Source organism: Aspergillus steynii, assembly GCF_002849105.1.
Source record: "Aspergillus steynii IBT 23096 chromosome Unknown P170scaffold_3, whole genome shotgun sequence".
Lineage (NCBI taxonomy): Eukaryota > Fungi > Ascomycota > Eurotiomycetes > Eurotiales > Aspergillaceae > Aspergillus > Aspergillus steynii.
In genome coordinates, this window is record NW_020194400.1 from 1,122,415 (window position 1) to 1,136,922 (window position 14,508).

At 52.7% G+C, this 14,508-nt stretch overlaps 4 protein-coding genes across 4 annotated transcripts; 1 reads left to right on the forward strand and 3 right to left on the reverse strand.

The window, feature by feature from the left end:
- Nucleotides 1–142: 142 nt before the first annotated feature.
- Nucleotides 143–4,347, reverse strand: P170DRAFT_473835 (PE repeat family protein; the record flags this gene model as incomplete). Its single annotated transcript, XM_024853083.1, has 3 exons — nucleotides 143–3,501; nucleotides 3,553–3,906; nucleotides 4,065–4,347. 3 exons carry the CDS (start codon nucleotides 4,345–4,347, stop codon nucleotides 143–145), a joined length of 3,996 nt encoding a protein of 1,331 aa, XP_024705574.1.
- A 3,439-nt stretch (nucleotides 4,348–7,786) lies between these two features.
- Nucleotides 7,787–9,560, reverse strand: P170DRAFT_354439 (MFS transporter; the record flags this gene model as incomplete). Its single annotated transcript, XM_024844031.1, has 3 exons — nucleotides 7,787–8,083; nucleotides 8,146–9,149; nucleotides 9,284–9,560. 3 exons carry the CDS (start codon nucleotides 9,558–9,560, stop codon nucleotides 7,787–7,789), a joined length of 1,578 nt encoding a protein of 525 aa, XP_024705575.1.
- A 2,312-nt stretch (nucleotides 9,561–11,872) lies between these two features.
- Nucleotides 11,873–12,847, reverse strand: P170DRAFT_355100 (deubiquitinase OTU2; the record flags this gene model as incomplete). The annotated part of the gene is made up of 1 exon (XM_024844074.1): nucleotides 11,873–12,847. One exon carries the CDS (start codon nucleotides 12,845–12,847, stop codon nucleotides 11,873–11,875), a length of 975 nt encoding a protein of 324 aa, XP_024705576.1.
- Nucleotides 12,848–13,356: 509 nt separating this feature from the next.
- Nucleotides 13,357–14,483, forward strand: P170DRAFT_435474 (short chain dehydrogenase/reductase family). The gene is made up of 4 exons (XM_024848940.1): nucleotides 13,357–13,503; nucleotides 13,556–13,790; nucleotides 13,851–14,154; nucleotides 14,222–14,483. The coding sequence occupies exons 1-4, from the start codon at nucleotides 13,474–13,476 to the stop codon at nucleotides 14,439–14,441; spliced, it is 789 nt and encodes a 262-aa protein (XP_024705577.1). The 5' UTR covers nucleotides 13,357–13,473; the 3' UTR covers nucleotides 14,442–14,483.
- The last annotated feature ends 25 nt before the right edge of the window (nucleotides 14,484–14,508 follow it).

Genomic DNA, 14,508 nt, shown 5'->3' on the forward strand with positions numbered 1-14,508 from the left:
GGAAATGTGGTCTATAACGAAATAAGAAAGCAGCTCAAGTGCTCTTTTGGAGGATGGAGTGAAACGAAAGAGAATCGAAAGTTTTGCGGAAAAGAAGAGAAGAGTGAGCCCGAATATGAGTGATAATTATCCCATGCATTGATCAATGCGCAGCAATAGCGGCCTTGAACATGCCCTTCAGCTTAGAAGGGCCCCGGGGAGGAGAGGGATCGCGACGGTGTCGGTGATGACGATGTCGTTCTTCACCTTCACGACGGCGGCGACGACTATCAGATTCTTCCTTCGCCTTGGCTGCGGCAACCTCATTCATTTGCGCTGCTTCTTCGTCGGCCTTTCGGCGCTCTTCCTCTTCGGCCTTGCGTCGAGCGCGTCGGGCTTCGCGCCGGGCCTGATCTTCCTCCTCAGTGCGGTGGGAGCCGCTGGACTTTTCGCTGGACCCTCGTCGGCCTTCGTGAGAGTGGCGATGGCCGTGTGTATGGCTGGTGGAAGATCGTCGGGGAGGAATGTCGGCGGCGGCGGTGGCACCGTTAACTCGGAGGAGAGGGCCGTTCTCGGATTCGCCATTTGTCATGTACTTTAAGAAAGCTCGAGGTTTGGGTGTCGAGGACTGCCCATGTTTGGAGGAAGAGGCGGGTTTGCGGTCCCGATCACGCTGTTCGCGCTGCTCGCCGTCGCGGCTTCCAGAGTGATCTGAGCTTCGGTGGTGGGATCTGGTATGCCCGGATTCCCTGGCCCTTGGGGTGTGTTCGACACGCTCGACACGCTCTGCTCGTCTGGCTTCTCTTGCGCGGTCTTTCTCCTCGGCATGGTATGCCTTCTCGTAGGCTTCAGCCCTTTCGGCTTTTTCGGCCCTCTCAGCTCGATCTCGTTCTGCTCTGTCGGCTCTCTCGGCTCGCTCTCGCTCTCGCTCTGCTCGTTCTGCTCGATCAGAGCGATCAGGGCGATTAGCCCGCTCACTGCGTTCAGTGCGTTCGACACGATCGGCGCGTTCTGCTCGTCTGGCTTCCCTTGCACGATCTTTCTCCTCGGCGTGGTATGCTTTCTCGTAGGCTTTCTCCTTTCGTCGTTTCTCCTCCTGTTTGATCTCATGCTGTCGCTTGGCCTCGTCCAGTGCCTTGGCCCATCGGTTGGTGAATATACCGCCCCGGTCACTCTTTTGTCGTTGCATCGGTGCAGACCGGTGTTCTTCGGTTGAGCCCTTCGAAGGGCGTCTCTCGCGGTCTACCTCAGGCGAGCGCTTCTTTCTTCTCCTGGAGCCATGCGTGGCTCCAAGGCCGGCTGCGGTTCCGAGAGCCGCCCCTGTGACTCCTGCAGCCACAGCCGCAGCTGCAGGGTCGATGCCATCATCTTCTGGAAGATCTCTTTCACCTGCCGGTTCCGGGATCTCTTCAGGGACCCGTTCCTCGGTAGGGTGCGCTTCAGCAGGTGACTCTTCAGCTGGGGCAGGCTCTTCGGCGGGAGAGCGTTCCTCAATAGGATGCTCTATTGGAGCACGCTCTTCAGTAGGTGTTTGAACTGGAGCACGATCCTCAACAGTAGGTTCAGCAGGGGCTTCTTTATCAACAGGATCATCAACAGGTGCAGGCTCAGCAGCAGCAGCTTCAGCTGGAGGCTCCTCAGCTGGAACACTTTCTTCGGCGGGCGCACGCTCCTCAATGTGAGCCGGCTCTTCGGCGGCGGCAGGCTCCTCGACCACAGGCTCTTCTGCAGGGGCAGCTGCGGGTTCTTCAACCGGGGCTGGTTCCTCGGCAGCAGGCTCTGCAGGGGCGGCGGCAGGCTCGGCTGGTGTAGGCTCTTCGGCAGGGGCAGAAGTAGCAGCAGGTTCCTCGGCAGGAGGCTCCTTAGTAGTGGAATCTTCTTCCGGAGTAGGTTCCTCAGCAGCGGCAGGCTCAGCAGGGGGCTCATCCACAGGAGCTGACTCGCTGACGGGCGCCGGTTCCTCCGCAGCTGGTTCCTCGGGTGCCGGCTCATCAGCGGCTGGTGCTGGATCTTCGGGAGCAGCCTCAGCAGAAACTTCTCTAGAAGCTTCTTGTTCTTCTGCAGGAGCCTCTGGGGCCTCAGTGGTCGCAGCGGGTTCCTCAACTGGCACCGATTCTTCGGGGACCGGCGCCTCAGTTACCTCTTCTGCTGAAGCTTGCGGTTCCTCTGGCTTCTCTTCGGCAGGAGCTGACTCCTCGGCGACAGGTTCTGCAGCTTCTTCATGAGCGGGTGTCTCTTCAGACTCTGGTTCTTTCTCCTGAGGTGGCTCCTCTGGAGCAGCTTCCTGAGCAACTGGCTCCACAGTTGTTTCTTCTTCAGCTGGGGCTTCTTTAGAGGATTCCTCATCCGCCTTAGTCTCTTCAGGCGGTGCTGCTTCCGCCGCTGGCTCCTCAGTAGCGGGCTCTTCGGCGGGGGTTTCTTCTGGTGCAGGCTCCTCTACTGGGAGAGATTCGGCGGGAGGGTCTGCTGGAGCATCTTCAACAGCGGCTGGTTCTTCCGCAGGTTTATCCTCAGCCGGCTTTTCTTCCGTCGGCTCTTCTGTTGGTGTCGCTTCTGCAGCCTCTGCCGGGGGTTCTTGCTCTGCAGGTGTTTCCTCAGGTGTGCTTTCGGTGGCCGGTTCTTCGGCGTTCTCTTTATCAGCACCGGCGTCTGCAGCGGGCTCTTCAGCAGGTTTATCCGAAGACTCTTCAGGAGTAGCTTCTACGGCAGGGGCCTCGTCTGCAGCTGGTGCATCTGCGTCTTTGCTTGATTCTTCCTCTGCTTTCGGCTCCTCGGATGGTGGCTCTTCGGGGGCGGCTTCAGGTTGAGCGGGCTCTTCTGGTGGGGCGTCCGCCGTTTCCTCAGGTTCCTTAGGAGCCTCTTCTTCAGCTTTGGCTGGCTCCTCTGGTTTGGCCTCCTCTTCTGCTGCTGCGGCTGGTTCTGTTGCAGGCTCTTCCTTGGTGCCCTCATCCGCTGCAGCCTCGTCAGAAGGTTTTTCTGTGGTCTCTTCAGGCTTTTCTGCAGCATCTGGCTGGGTTTCTTCAGGCGCCGTAGTCGTATCTTCAGCTGGTTGTTCAGGCTGGGCCGCTTCCTTGTCTAGATTTTCTGCGGCTGTTACTTCCTCCTGAGCCTCTGGTTGTGCGGGCTCTTCAGTTGCTTCCTTCTCGGCCGTGTCGGCATCGGCTTCAGGCTCAGCAGCCTTGTCGTCTGCCTTTGGTTCCTCGGTCGATGCCTCAGCAGGGCTTTCTTCTTCTTTGTGTTCTTCCTCAGGAGGGCTCGGGGCATCGGCAGCCGCAGCGGCTGCGGCTTCGGCGTTAGCGTCGGCATCGGCAGCCGGTTCGTTTTCCTGTTTCTCTGCAGGAGCCTCCGGCGTCGTCTCTTCCTCCTTGGCACCCTCATCCAAATCAATCAGCTCCTTCTCGATGGCTGCCTTCTCCTCCGCCTCGGCTTTGGCATCCTCTTCGGCTTGTTTGGCGGCGGCTTCTTTCTCGGCTTCGACTTCGTCAAGGCCTGCAGTAGGATCACATTCTGGGAAGTCATCCTCTATGTGTAAGGTTAGCTGACTTTGGGATCTGATATCATCCACAAGCATACCATTCGGTGTGTCTTTGCTTTCTTCTTGGGGTGTGATGTCCTTGCCTGCATCCTCTGCAGGGGTGCTTTCTGCCTCCTCAGGTGCTGCTGGGCTTTCTTCGGCCGCAGGTTGTTCGGCAGCTGGCTCTGTGGGCTCGGTAGGCTCTGCAGGTTCGGTCGGCTCTGTTGATTCTGCCGGCGTCTCATCTTTCTTTTCTTCTTCTGGGGCAGCACCCTCGGTCTCTGCTGGTGTTGTCGTCGGCTCGGGCTCTGTATTCTCTGCGGCAGGTGGCGTGTCTTCCTCTTTTGATTCTGCAGGCGTCTCGCTGGAAGACTCTACTGAATCAGGAGGGGGCGTTGTTGCCTCGGATGAATCTACACGAGATGTTTAGTTACAATTACATGATATCATGTCATATACCAAGGAGGAATGGTGGGAGAGTGGGAAAGAGGGAACGAAGGGTTGATTGATAGACAAGGGCAGTAGTGGGAGAGACTCGAGGTGGCAAGGGTCAAATGGTGTGACAACATACCTCCAGCCTCGGGCGAGGATGACGAGGCATCAGCAGGCGAGTCTGATCCTTCTTCTATAGCTGGGGCAGGGTCAGGGGCTGGCTCATCCTTGGGGGATTCGGCGGCGGGGGCGTCGGTGTCGCCCTGATCCTTATTGGGGGTGGTCAGACCATCGGTAGATGCAGAATGGACAGGATAATATGAAAATTTAAGAGTATGAGGGTCGAAGGTCTGATAATGACGCTCGATGGTCTTCTGGTACTCAAAGTTGGGGAGCTGTGCATACTGGATCGGCTGTGCCATTTTCAACAGATTCAACTGCCGTGTCCGGGGCAGGCTCGGTTGGGGTACTCTCCGGATTGGAATTGAGGTTGTCGTTTACCGGTAATCGTTTATTGTTGGTGTTATTGTTGTTGTTCTTTTTGCCTTTCGATTTCCCCTTTCTGGTCATGGCACCGATTCAGTTGAGCATGGGACTAATACAGACAATTCTTCTCGAAGGGAAGAGGAAGTAGAGGAGGAATATAAATCAATTGAGAGAACTATGACATCGGCCTGTCGGGGTCTAGACAGGGACAGGGGACTGAACAATGAGGGAAGGCAAAAAATAGGAGGCGACGGAACAGAATGGAATGTGAAACGAGATGAGATGTGAAGGGTCAGGTTTGAGTGATCGCTGATGTATTAGAGGGCTGGGGGACACAACGATATGTCCGCCTCAGTGCGCCAGTGCGCCAACCGAATATCGGTTCCTTTTTTTGGGGGGAAATATTTTTTCTTTTCGAAAAATAATTTAAAAAACATTTTTTTTATCCTTCGAGGACCAACGCGAGGCGACGTATCGTAGACTGGCCACTACCCAGTGGAATGGGACAATATCGAGCTGCAGTTCGGGCTTAGACTGGAGAACGTCATTGACGAACGCCCAACGGCAAGGTATGTCATTGGACCACGTCTCACGGGTCCCGATGGCCCTGGTGGACGGGAAAAAGGAAAAAAGGGGGTCTCCGGGAAGCATCACCGGGGCAGGGGGGTGTCGGAAGACAACCATCTGCAGCCAGAGCTTGCAGTAGCAAGCAGTGGCGGGCGCCGGGTGAGGAGACGAGGATCCAGACGAGGAGAGGGAAGCACCACAGATGGACTCCGTAAAAAATTGGGTACAATCCGTCGTGTTAAGTGGGGGTGGTGCCACTGATCCGTCAGCATCATTGGCCTTGGTTAATTTTGGAATTTTTTTTGTTTGGTTGACGTCTTGGGGTTTTCCCTCTTTGTCTGCGCAAGTAGATCCTTCACCCTAAACATGGATAGATTAATTATTTGTTGACAAGATTCCAGAAGTACTGTACAGAATACATCTGGTCTGGGCAGACAGGGAAGTTAGCCAACGCGTCACGGGCAGAAAAAGTCAGTTGGTAGCTCGAGAGCGGTTGCATGATAGATGCAAGACCAATGGCCGAAACCAATCCAATCCCAATCATCATGCCCATGTAGTACTGGCATTCTATTAATGGAAGGGGACCCGATGGCATCGATGAGGAGAGACCCGATGCAGATGACGGCTGTGTTGATTATTCTGAGAGTGGTCATCTCATTATCATGATGACCGAGTTAATCAATCGCCGATTTCTGCCCAACGCCTCTCGCGGACAGCGGCAGCAAATTGGATGCATGTTGCGTGGAGATGAGACTGGGTCCCCGGTCCGAGGGACCAGGGAGGGATTGGACGGGGACCCAAAGGCGAAGATATGAGGTATTGGCTGGGATCCGGGCCAGAGCAAATCGGAAAATAATAATCAATCCGCATCAATCAATCAAACACCCGTTCAGGGAGCGATGGATGATGGAAGAGGGAGTGGAGGAGGGGGGAAGAAGCAAGAGAGTGGAAGGAAGAGGAACAAGTCAGAGCGAAACCAGGCTGAATCGGCGCTGATCACTGGACCCCCCAACCGGGACTAGCGCCCACCCTTGGGCCTTTCTCTCTCTCGCCTTTCGCCAGCAACTCCATGCTTTCCTCCCTTCCATTCTGTTCTCTACCAGTCGCTGCATCGCATCGCTTTCTCGAGGGGAGGAGAGTGTCCGATCTTCTCCCAACGGGAAAACAATCGTCACCTCGCCCCCCCCCCCAGCCATCGCCTTCAACGGAGACAGGGCCACTATTGAAACAATCATTGCAGAGTGGACTGACTAAACACGGACTGTCCCACTGAGCAACAAAAGTGAGGCGCAACGCTGTTCTGGCGCTCGGTGACTGGCTGCTTTTGCGCCCACTCCCCGGCCCATTGGGGGAGAAATGGACAAAGCCATACCTCTACGGGCCGAGCGAGAGGAGTAAAGCGACAGGAATGGCTGCTAAACTAGATAGCCCCGAAGCACTCAGTTTCTTGGCCACAGGAAAATAATCCCCCCCTCCCCAGACAAGCATGGTTATGCCCTCCACACAGGACTCATAATGCGATGTCGCCTCTCGGACAGATCCAAAAAAAGTACAGCAAGAGATGGAACTCCATTTCCCAACAGAAGGGTACCTACCATTCAGGATCAAACAACAAAGAAAACTAACAGCGTTTCGCCTGACAATGGATCCCCCTGGGCCTTAAATTTTTTATTCTGATTTTGAATTTTGTCCACTTCCACAGCATTGTCAATGTCCCGTCGTTCAGGCGTTGATTTTCCATGGGGTACGCATATCCTACGTAACATGCGTATCCAACCCACACTACTGCTGTACGCCTGCAGGCAGGAAGTCCGAATAACAATCATCGAGAACATTCAACACAGATCCATGATTCAAGGACAGAAGAGAAACGACCCGGACCAATGACTGAGGAGACGTCTCGAGGCGTCCTCACACGGGCCCTCGATGCAGCAGACCAAATCCAGATGGTCGCTGACCTCCTTACGTTTGTTTGATCTCACCATCGGCTTGTGATAGTCATGTTGCGTCGGGGATACCTTTCACGGGCTGTCAAATTCGCTCAGCAGGTTTTAGCCGTCATCTTCCGGACAGATTATCATCGACGCCGCCCCCTCCCGGTCAGAGTCTAGGTTGCTGTCTATGATTAGGTGCCTGCACATAGTCTAAATCATATCGGACACGGTGATTTGTCGCCTCTCTTGCATATCTTAGGGTCTTCGGATCCAAAAGAAGCAGGTGGATGTATTTTTGCGATTGATCCCAGAAGCAATAATTCCCAACTTCTTACCCCTCAGTTAATGATCCTTGCTAGAACGCTTTCTTGTCCTTGGCATCTTTAGAACAACGACATCCTCGTACTACGCCGTACATACAATCGACGATGCCCTCTGGCGACGAGGATTCTAGGTGCCGATGCTGAACTGTCGGCTGACTAGAGCATGTCAAGGATAGCCAGTGTCAAAAAGATGCCTGTGCATCGTTCTGGATCGCATTTGCTCTAACAATAGGTTCATATTGGGTATCTTCAAGTTGCTTCGTCTCTCCGGCCCTAGAATATCCACACCCTACCCAAAGCACATAAGCACCACTCCCTTGCCCTGGACACGTCGACTCTAGTTCTAGACTTTCTGGGAAGATCAGGGGCAAATGAGATGTGATCTGACAATGAAGCGGCCCAAATGGCTATACAGAACAACCCCATGAAACAAACCATTGTAATGAATAGCTAGTAACCGCCCAACACAATGAAGATGGCTAGTTTTTTTTGTTGAATAGGGCTGACTCGTTGTCACTTTCTCCTGATTTCGGGCTTGAAAAAAGCCAGCGTCAGTGGCTGAGCGCATCCATTGACTTTCTCCAGCGTGGCCCAAAGACCTTCATGGCAAAAAGAACGGAGCTGCTGGCAAAGGCAACCAACCCGAGAATGGTGAACAGCCACCCGTTTCCGATTGCATCGATGATTGGGGCTGTAACCAGGGACCCGACACACGAGAAGATGTTCCGCATAAAATTATTTAAGGCCACTCCGGCGGACGATTTCTTGGGCATGAATTCCGTCAACATCGTGGTTGCCATACTAAAAATCAGCATCGACCCAATACCGAAAAAGAAATTGGCGATCATCTGCAGCGTTCGGAAATGTCAGGTCTGAGGCTCGAAAGATGATAGAAAGAGATCAATCATACCGGTGCCAGCCAAAACACTCCCCGATCAGCAGTCCATCCGTACCAAATTAAGGCCGCAGGGTAAAGCAAGGCACCAAGCCAGGCATTCTCTCGCATGCGGTCTTCGGGGTGGTATATCAATTTGCCATTTTCATCGTATCTCTCCGCCTTTCGCGCCTCGCGCTGCATAATCTCATCCATCCATCGGCCACCAAATGAGCTCGCTACCATGTATCCCACAGAGTTTGGGATGTAAAGCAGACCAACAATGATCGTAGCAAAATTATAGGGACTGCTTCCAAAGGTATGCTCAATACTCACGTTCAACACATAGAGCGAGCCAAATGTAATGCTTGCGTAGTATACAGTGAGAAATACCGGCGGGTATCGTAGGTAGAGAACAATCTTCAGGGGGTCTATGAACACCATCTTGAGGATTCTCAGCCATTTTGTGGTGAACTGGACCACCTGCCGAGAAGACACTCTGCTCAGTTGCCGTCCAACGGCTTCTTGTTGCTCCTCGTCCGTGCCAGGGGCCTTCGACACCACTAAGGTTTCAGGAAGGGCAAGGAATATGAAAATGACAGTGACTGCCCCGTAAACGGCCAGGAACCACAAAGTACTTCGCCAGCCCCATCTTTGGGCCAAAGCACCTCCAATAATTGGTGCCAATAGCGGACCGCATAGCGGACCTAGATAGAAGATACTCATTGCACGGCCCCGCTCATGAGAATCCCAGAGATCCGCAATTGTGCCTGCACCAACTGCTTGAACAGAGGCTGATGCGCCACCACTCAGCATTCGCATCACTATGAGCATTGCAATTGAACTGGACACGGCGCAGAGGATATTGAATACAACGAAGAGGCAGAAGGAAACGAGATATATTGTGCGCCGACCCAACCTCTCACTGAAGGATGACCACCAGAGTGGAAATATGGACATGCTCAGCATGTATAATGAGATTGAAAGATTTGCTATTGTGGTTGTTGTGTTTAGTTCCTTTGACACCTGTGATAATGATGCTAGTGATCACGCAGTATGTCAGCTCTGGACTTTAAGATGTAGAGGTAGGGTAGTGATCAAGATGACCGGATGTTGCATCGAGGACAAAAGAGACCTCACGAGACGGAGTGCTCAAATAGACTCATCGACTTACGGAAGAATATTGAGCTGCCCATGGGTGCCGTGGCACCAGCTACTGCGACTATAAAAGTAATGAACCATTTTTTCTTTCGGGGATAAGTCTTCGGATTTTCGATTTCGGCGAGCAGCGTGAGTTGGCCGAAAAGACCTCTACGCTTCAGTCGCGGCACGACCACCGGTTGCTTGTGTTCCGTCTCTGCGTCAGGCGAGATATCCGCTTCTTCATCTTTTTGCTCGATATCAAGAGGCGAGCTTGTGGGTGGTGACAGAGAATGAAAGTTTGCATCCATCTCATTCGTTGCTTCTTTAGACGTTATGGTCTCCTCATACGGGTTTTGAGGGAGACATTCCTCAGACTTTGAGTCTGAGGACCTTTTCTCCGCCATACTGAAAGTCGTCACTCTTTGGAATTATGAGAGCGTGATACCGAAAACACGTTGAACGGATTGCGATTGCGCAATAGCGCGATTATCGCACATCAAGGACTGAAAAATTGAATTTATTTTTGTGCGCAAGTCAACCACAAGGGTGGAATATCAATAGAATCCAAGATCCAACAAGTAGCTTAAGAGCACAAGGATAATGAAGGCATTCGGGTAAGAAAACCCCATGTACCAGCACCTGGAAGTGGAGTTAATATTTAGTTATTGTCGATAATACCGGACGATGTATGTAAGATAAACCGATGTACTGTGGTCATCTTCTTGATGCTGGCACCAGGAAACCATACAACAGAGGAAGGAAAGACGAAGTGAGGATAAAAAACTCGAGAGAGATTAGAAGAGAAGAGAAGAGAAGAGAGCAGGCGAAAGCCGAGGGTTGCAATAATGACCGTTATCTAACGTCGGCACAAAACAGGAAGGCGTAGATCTCCCCGCTCGCCTGGCGGGTCCAGCCTGGACTCTTACGCAGTAGTAGTTCTCGAAGGCACAGGCACAAAAGATTCCTGGAAAACCGGTGGTCGTTATCCGCGGAGTAATTCCCATGCTTTCGAACATCATCGACGTTTAACATTACCGCAGTCCAAGAGAAAGTGCATACCACGTTACGAAGCCTCCCGACCAGCATCATGGAATGCCGACGAGGAATGCTACTTACGCAGTCCTCTGTACTCCGGAGAAGGTAAGGGGTGGAGGAGCGATGGAATCAGCCACAGCCAGTGAAATCGAGCGACGGCGTGCCGTTCCATCCGAGCCTCCCGCCAGTCACGGCGACTCGGGCGTTTCCGCCTCGGCTGCTGTTGCCGAGGTCAAGCCTTACGGAGTATAGAAACCATAGGTATCGCCAGTTGAGTGTTGTATAGGATGAAGTGACCCTTCGCAGGACCTACATGCAGGGATGCCCGCCAGATACATACTGCCATCCAATCGGGAAATTCGAGTTCGAACCATGTACAGACCATGGGAACTTGCAGACTGCATTGCTTGTAAACCCAATGCCTTGGCCCAGAGTGGCCGACAGTTTAGATAGGTCATATTGAGCTGCAAAGGCCAAAGTCAACGGAGTATTGCTTTTTGTACTACTCATAAGCGCCACAGACTTCATCCCAAAGTGTCTATAGCCTTCACTCTACCACACGATCCCCGAACCTCTCAAAGTCAGCCACGCAAATTGCCAGAAAGTAAGTGCATATATCATATGCCAAATACTACTGCCGGTCGGAGCGGTGAAGCATTCCCTCGCCAGCGAAGATAAAATAATCATCATGGTGCGGCCATCTCCTGCACGTCTTGGTGCTCCTGCTGGCTGGCTTCGGCTACGATGCATATGGGGGATGCAGTGCAGTCGCAGTCGAGGTGTGCAGACAGGAAAAACTGAAAAAATACGGCCCGATATCCTGTCCAGGACCCGGTGGCTGGCTGAGGGAAGGCGATCTTCATCCAGGGTGATTTCTTCAAGAATATCTGGTTGGAAGAGTTTCAGTTATCGTTGGGCTTCATCCCATTTACGACGATGGAGTGAGTGATATCCAATGCTAGACGCTGATTATTTTCGTATAAAGATTTCTATCGAGAAAGTCAAATGCTCGCTTGTGTTAAATGGCGCTCTGAGAAGATAGATTGAACACCAATTGCTCGGGGAGGAAAGAACTCCTTCTGATAACGGTTTTTGTAATTTTGGTTTCCCTGCGCACCGATTCCTTCAATGCGTCCAAGATGGGCTTTCTGACACGCTCAGCTCCTCGCTCCTCGATGCGCAGTAGTCTAGTTTGTTTGCCTCGAGTGCCCACGGGAAAAAGATCCTTTACTCCCCGGTTCACCTTGGGGTGCGCCGTCAGAGGCGTATATGCGACACTTGAGTCACCCTAAAGAGGAAATCGCTTATGGCCGAGCAGGGTCGACGCAAAAGCGAGACCATCAATCAACCAGGCAAACAGGGCTTCGAACGAGTCGCATATTGGCAGCCCATTCGAACACACGACATTGGAATAGACGAGGCAGTAAAAGTCCACGACCGAATTTTAGTATGCCACCAAAAACCACATCGATCACGGTCAGAATCGATGAATTTTTGGCGAAGTGCTTCCTTCCTGGAATGCCTGCGCGCATATTGATCGGCTGCCCGATCATAGAACGGACCGCCTTGCGAGATAGTCCCTATTTTAAGGCTTCTTTGCAAGGGCATTATAATGCTCACCAAGCCCGTATGTATGTCGATAATAAGCCAGCCATAGAATGCGCTTGTTCTCGTCTTCCAAGCTGTCATCGCCCGACTCGATTTTTTCAATCCGTCCGTCGGCTTGAACCACGTTGATTTCAACCCCGTAGGCCCTCGCAATGGCCTGTAATTCCAGCTGCCCTCCCCACTCAGCCGTGAGCTTAATCTTCCGCGTGTACTGCTCCAAGGGTTCCTCCATGAATGCCTCAAAATCGTCCTTGTGTTCAGCAATGTAATCGGCGGTCACCGCTCGCACCGCTCTGTAGCCATCGTGTTTAGGGGAGGTCACTGTTTCGATTCGAGATTGCGTCGGAGGCTGGAGAACGATTCGCTTTGGGTCAGGTTTCAAGCCGACACCAGACTCGTCCAGCTGAACGGCGACGGCCGAATAGAGGCAGTGCCCGTCCGGGGTGATTTCAGTCTCCTTCAGCCCTAACCGTTTGAAGGCTCCATCCATAACCTCCTTCTCATTTCCACGGTGGTCCGTCTGATTCGCAGCCTCCTCCGCAGCTATCTCGGCTTGAGCGGCTTGTTCCGCAGCGCGGCGTGCAAGCCGTGCCTTCTGACGGTTCGGCTTCTTTTGACGAGAGCCGGACGTTGGCTCTGCGGAAGGCGCAGTTGTATTTTCAGGTGTTTCCGGTGTCTGAGGGGCTTGAGGCTCGTCTGCATTCTCTGCTTTTCCATTTTCACCATCCGTGTCATTGAGATTCAGGTCCTCGAGTGCATCGACGGGTTCGGTGGGTTCGCCATTTAGCTGTGCAATCTCGGACTGGTGGCGCTCGGAAAGCTCTCTTTGTAGTCGGTCGCATTCATCGTTGATTCCTCGGCGGGTCTTCTTAGTGGCGGACTTTTTCTTCTGCGTGATTCGTGCTTGAAGGTCTTTTTGTTCTTTGCGGTGTTTCGCCAATAGCTCGTCCATTGTGGGAGGGATTAGAGGGGTGGGGAAGGCGAAGGCAGGGAAAAGGGATTGGGATATTCGACAGAACAAAGAATTTCAAACGACTGACAATAATTCTATACAATATGAACGAAGAGCTTGTAAATATGTACAGAGCACCGGACGGTGGAATCTTGAAAACCGAAGCCACTGCCCCGCAAAAACCCTTTCGGCCTAGTCTGAAGTCCCGCCCGAACGGGAATAGCGCCTGGTGCCTTACAACGGGGGCAGTCGTCGCCAGGAGATGAGCGCTGCCCTTTTGCTTCGGACACAACTGTGGCAGGCATTGACTGGCCAGCAATTGAGCATGGCTGCTCCATAGTCGTGAATCCGGACTACAATGTGGGAATCGAATTCGGTGGCAAGCCACGCCTCGATGGGAAGTCCCCCGGGGATTGCATTAACGTTGTTCCACAGCCTCGGTATCTTCGTAATCTCTCGGTCGTCGGATATGCGCGCATGGGCCAAGCTACATATATGAATGCAGCTCTCCTCGCGTGGTTTGACACACCACAGCCTCATTAAAACGACCATCAACTGCATAAATTATTGATTCAATAATCCTCTGTGTTTAGTACCTCGTTTGTAATTACTTGCCTACTCTCATTATGAATTCCCAGAACCTGTTTGATGTCAAGGTTAGTCCTCCGTACAAACGGAGACCCCAACTCTTTCTAACGATCGACCCAGGGGAAAGTGGTGCTGGTCACCGGTGGAGCCAAAGGCATTGGTCGAATGATCTCTGAAGGGTTTGTCGCCAACGGCGCTACAGTCTACATCTCCTCTCGGGATGCCAAGGCCTGCGACGCCGCAGTAAATGAGCTCAACGCTCTCGGAAAGGGCAAGGCCCATTCCATTCCAGCCAACTTCTACAAGGAGGAGGATGTCAAGAAACTGGCCGAGGAGCTTGGCAAGCGTGAAGACAGTAAGTCGAGTTTCTATACTTCATTACTCTATAGGAATTCCGCAATTAACTTTCAACCAGAGCTCCATGTTCTGGTGAACAACTCCGGGTCGAACTGGGGTGCTCCCTATAATGAGTATCCTTCATCGGCCTGGACCAGGGTTCTTACTCTTAACCTGCATCGGGTATTCGATCTGACCCAGCTTGTCACTCCTTTGTTGGAGAAGGCTGCGTCAGCCGGCGACCCGGCTCGCATCATCAACATCGGCAGTATCGATGGTATCCGAGTCCCAGCGCTGGAGACGTTTGCCTACAGTGCTAGCAAAGCTGGTCTGCACCACATGAGCCGCGTTCTCGCCAACCACCTTGGCAAGAGAAACATTACGTATGTGTCTCCATCTCATGTTCCTTATGATTAATGATGAAAGACGAACTAAGACGGTCATGTGCAGATCGAATTCGCTGGCCTGCGGACCATTTGAGAGTAAAATGATGGCTGCTACTCTGGAGTCTTACCGGGAAACGATTGAGGCGGGAATTCCGTTGGGTCGCATCGGTACTCCCGAGGATGTCGCGGGTGCTTGTCTATTCCTGAGCAGTCGGGCTGGGTCGTATGTCAACGGCGCCACAATCACTCTGGATGGCGGAAGTGCGATCGCCGCCAAGCTCTGAGCAACAATAGCCGTATAGACATCATGCAAAAGTCTCTCTTCGTGTTGATCTGCCTTTTTCCTGCTTA